The 4517-nt window shown below is 47.5% G+C and overlaps 1 protein-coding gene across 1 annotated transcript in view; it reads right to left on the reverse strand.

Moving 5' to 3' along the window:
- Nucleotides 1-2032, reverse strand: part of INTS14 (integrator complex subunit 14) — a 17668-nt gene extending 15636 nt beyond the window's left edge. The window contains exons 1-2 of the mRNA XM_006020085.3: nt 1756-2032; nt 1-65 (exon numbers count right to left, since the gene is read on the reverse strand). The exon at nt 1-65 is cut by the window's left edge and continues 61 nt beyond it. Coding sequence (XP_006020147.1) covers nt 1-65; nt 1756-1977 — 287 coding nt within the window. The 5' untranslated portion in view covers nt 1978-2032. The remainder of the gene's footprint in view (nt 66-1755) is intronic.
- Nucleotides 2033-4517: the final 2485 nt, after the last annotated feature.

Genomic DNA, 4517 nt, shown 5'->3' on the forward strand with positions numbered 1-4517 from the left:
CACACCCCAAGCAGTGCTGCTTCTAGGCATGTTTTGTCATAATCGTCCATGTTGCTTAAGGCTTCCTGCAAAGACAAGTGAACATCAGCACCTCTGGGTGGAGTATCATCATCACAAACCATATACAGTTTATTTAGAGACCAGAAATAACTCATACTTATTTTCTGTGCCCACTGCATTACTATCAAAGGTTGAAACAATTATTAAAAATCACCTGCAAAATTTAAAAATTAGGCTTTTGCCCTTTTATGATGTAGAAGGAAAGAACTAAGGTTTGATTGGTTTTATTCAGTATTTTCTGCTCTCTCCTATTAGAGATTCAGGTCTGGCAGACCGCATATTAACTGGGGAACAACTGAAACTGTGAGCAAAGAACAAAAGCTGACAGGAAAGGAATCTAAGTACATGTAAGGCACAACCCATTTTTTAAAGATCCTTTACAGGTCTCTGAAAATAATAAAGGTAAATGCTGAAAGCTGTGCTGTTACTCCATGTAAAGCACAGTATTTGCTCCCATTGTCCTGATGTTTCAAACACCCACATACACACAAAATAACAATCTTCTGCTGTCTAACAGCACTGCCCATTCAAGGATCTCAGAATGCTTTCTGAGGGTCCATTTATTCACCCAGTGAAGTGACTGGAAAACCATGCTCAGCTTTAAAAGGCTCTATTTATCCATATCATAAATATGGCCCTGAGGAATGCAGCCTCACAATACCACTATGAGGCAAGGCAGGTATTATAGCTCCAGTTTACAGAGGTGGTGGAAACTGTGCCATAGGGTGCTTGCCCCACAGCCTGAAATCTTGCCACACGTGAAATCTAGCAGAGGGAGATTTGTGTCCATGTTTAGCTTCAACTATACAACTTTCCCTCCTATTTAAGATGGAAATATATATTAGATCAGCAAAGCATCACAACCCACTGCAAAATACATACAGCGGTACAACCTACAAGGATTTGGTTGAACGCTTTGGGCCTGACAGATTTCCCAAGGCCAACTGTACAGAAATACTCTAGGGAAATGAGAACGTGGCAGAATTCAGATGATAAAGGGCAAGCAGTACGGGGCACTGGTTTTAAGCAACAAGTCTGTCCAAGGACTTACACATTTATAAACCAGTGTGTATGACATGGTGCCTGCAGTAGCTGAGGACTGGACTTGGAGACCCAGGTCTCTTCTATTACTATGTTTCATAATCAGGCAACTTGAATCTCACAGTGCTGTGTCCTAACATTTCTCGAGCACATCTACAACCTTCCTGTGTTCTCCGCATCTCCCTTTCTTTAGCCAGTTGTGCCGGCTTACTGAAAACCTCTTACTCACTTTTTCCCATTCTCCTCCTACTTCTGTATTGTCCCCTGCAAAAAAACACCTCTTTACATCTATCCTAAACCTTCCAAAAGCTTCCTTCTGCTGCATCACCTATGGAACAAGCCAATGCTCACATCCAAAAATATGACTGTCACAGAACCATCAGTATGCAGACATGGCTCACCAAGTAACCACCTCATTTTGTTATTCAGCCCCCTTTTCTCACATTTTCTTCCTCCCCGAATTAACCCACTTCAGCTGCTACCTGATAATTTAGGTGAGTTCTGGAGGGAGGAATGGTCTCTTCGCTAGTCTGGGTAAACTGGCCATGAGATCCTTAGGTGAAAGGGCTAGTTTCACTGTAATTCTGAAACGTGGTGAATGTTACAAACACCAGCAACTCGTTGATTCTCAAGTACGTTTTTTAAATGCTGTACCTGAAGTGTGTTGTAATCTCTGGTAAAGGGAACCATCAGCTCCCAAAGCGATGAAAAAACCACCAAGGCTGTAAATTCAAGTTTGTAGTTGGTGGCCATGTGTTCAAACAACATGGTCAGTCCATGGATAGCCAGGTGTTTCCGCTGATACTCTTCAGAGCCCTCGACCGAGACAGGCCGGGTCATGGAGAGCGACACGTCCATCACCACCACCGTCGGCATGATGATCTGTCCTTTCTGTTACCGAGCAAAACAGCGCTTCACTGCAAACGGGAAAAGCTCTGTGGAGCGATTATCAAAGCAGCAAAGTTAGGGCTCTGCTACACATTCATATGAAAGCTAGATACGAACCAGCTATAGAGCTGTTACACATTTTCAGGCACTAACTTTATAGCTGGTTGGCTCTTTTTACAGAAGGACAGTCATTTTTATTGTGCGAGAATAACTTTGCACGTGTAGTGGGTCTGCCTTTATGGCGTGATTCACCAATGAACTGTGTAATAAGTCCTCAGGTGAATTTGATATCTTTTATTAGACCAACCCAAATGGTTGGAGAATAGTTATTAAGCAAGCTTTCAGGTTCAAAAACCCTTCGTCAGGCTCAGGAAGCTGCAGCAGTTGGTGCGCGCTCTTCCTGGATGGGATGACAAGTAAGGAAGCCAGGGGCTGGGCTGGGCCGGGCCGGGCTGGGCGGGGGAGTCAGTTGCCAGGCAGATTGTAATGTATCAAAAATCCAGTGTCTATGTTTAGTCCCTGATCTCTAGTATCCAGCAGGTTGATGAAATGGAGCTCATAGGCTCGTCTCTGGGATGTGTTGTGTAACTTCCCAGAGCCACCCATCCTAGCCTTCAGACAAGCACCGAACCTCGCTAACCTCATCACCAGAAGCAAACTTCCTCAACCCCAGAACACACCAAACACATCCCAGAACACATTTCTTGTCTGACCATGCCAGACAAGAAATGCAAAACCTGCCCCACATCTCCACCACCCCCACTATTACTACACCCCACAACAGAGCCATCAGCATCCCAGGATCTTACAGCTGCACCTCCAGGAATGTAGTATACCTCATCCAATGCACCAAATGCCCTGATGGAAGATATGTAGGAGAGACCAGACAACAACTGCGCACCAGAACGAACGCACACCGGAAATCCACCAAAAGACAGAAGCACCCAATTACCGGTGGGGGCACATTTCTCACAGGAGGGCCACTCTCTCTCCAATCTCTCAGTCCTGATCCTCAAGGGAAATTTACACAACACATCCCAGAGACGAGCCTATGAGCTCCATTTCATCAACCTGCTGGATACTAGAGATCAGGGACTAAACATAGACATTGGATTTTTGATCCATTACAATCTGCCTGGCAACTGACTCCCCCGCCCGCCCCAGCCCCTGGCTTCCTTCCTTGTCATCCCCTCCAGGAAGAGCACACACCGACTGCTGCAGCTTCCTGAGCCTGACGAAGGGTTTTTGAACCTGAAAGCTTGCTTAATAACTATTCTCCAGCCATTTGGGTTGGTCTAATAAAAGATATCAAATTCACCCAAGGAACCTTGTCTGCCTGTGTCCTTAGACCAACATGGCTACAACCTACATCCCTGTAATAAGTCCTCTGCATTTGTGCCCAGCCTTACTTTGCACGTGTAGCCAGGCCACCTTCATTGCACAATTCACCAGTGAACTGCGTGATAAGTACTTTGCACTTGCAGCCAGCCTTACTTTGCATGTGTGGCGGGTCTACCTTTATTGCGTGATTCACAGAATCATAAAAAATGAGGGCTGTAAGAGACCCCAGGAGGTCACAAATAGTCCAACCCCTGCTCCGAGAGTCCTTTACGCTCGTGGCCAGCCTTACTTTGCATGTGTAGCCGGGCTGCATTTATTGTGCGATCCACCAATGAACTGTGCAATAAGTCCTTTGCACTTGCAGCCGGCCTTACCTTGCACATGTGGCCGCGCTGCATTTATTGCACGATCCACCAGCGAACCGTGCAATAAATCCTTTGCACTAGTGGCACATTTATTGCACAATCCACCAGTGAACCGTGCAATAAGTCCTTTGCACTTGTGGCACACTTATTGCGCGACACACCAGTGATCTGTGCAATAAGCCCTTTGCACTTGTGGCGCTTGTTGTGCGATCCACCAGTGAACCGTGCAAGAAACCCTTTGCACTCGTGGCGCATTTATTGCGCGATCCACCAGCGAACCGTGCAATAAGTCCTTTGCACTCGTGCCACACTTATTGTGCAACCCACCAGTGCACTGTGCAATAAGTCCTTTGCACTTGTGGCACACTTATTGCGCGACACACCAGTGATCTGTGCAATAAGCCCTTTGCACTTGTGGCGCTTGTTGTGCGATCCACCAGTGAACCGTGCAAGAAACCCTTTGCACTCGTGGCGCATTTATTGCGCGATCCACCAGCGAACCGTGCAATAAGTCCTTTGCACTCGTGCCACACTTATTGTGCGACCCACCAGTGCACCGTGCAATAAGTCCTTTGCACTTGTGGCACATTTATTGCGCGATCCACCAGCGAACCGTGCACTAAATCCGTAGCACTGGCGGCGGCGGCCTTCCTTCGCACGCGTGCCCTGGCCGCATTTATTGCGCGACCCAGCAGCGAACAGTGCCATAAGTCCTTCGCGCTTGCGGCGCATTTATTGCGCGACCCACCGGCCCGGCCCGGCCGCTCTCGCCCCGGCCACCGCGGAGTCGCGCCGCGCAGCCCCGGCCTCACCTCACAGGCC

Source organism: Alligator sinensis, unplaced genomic scaffold (assembly GCF_000455745.1).
Source record: "Alligator sinensis unplaced genomic scaffold, ASM45574v1 scaffold210_2, whole genome shotgun sequence".
Taxonomy (NCBI): Eukaryota; Metazoa; Chordata; order Crocodylia; family Alligatoridae; genus Alligator; species Alligator sinensis.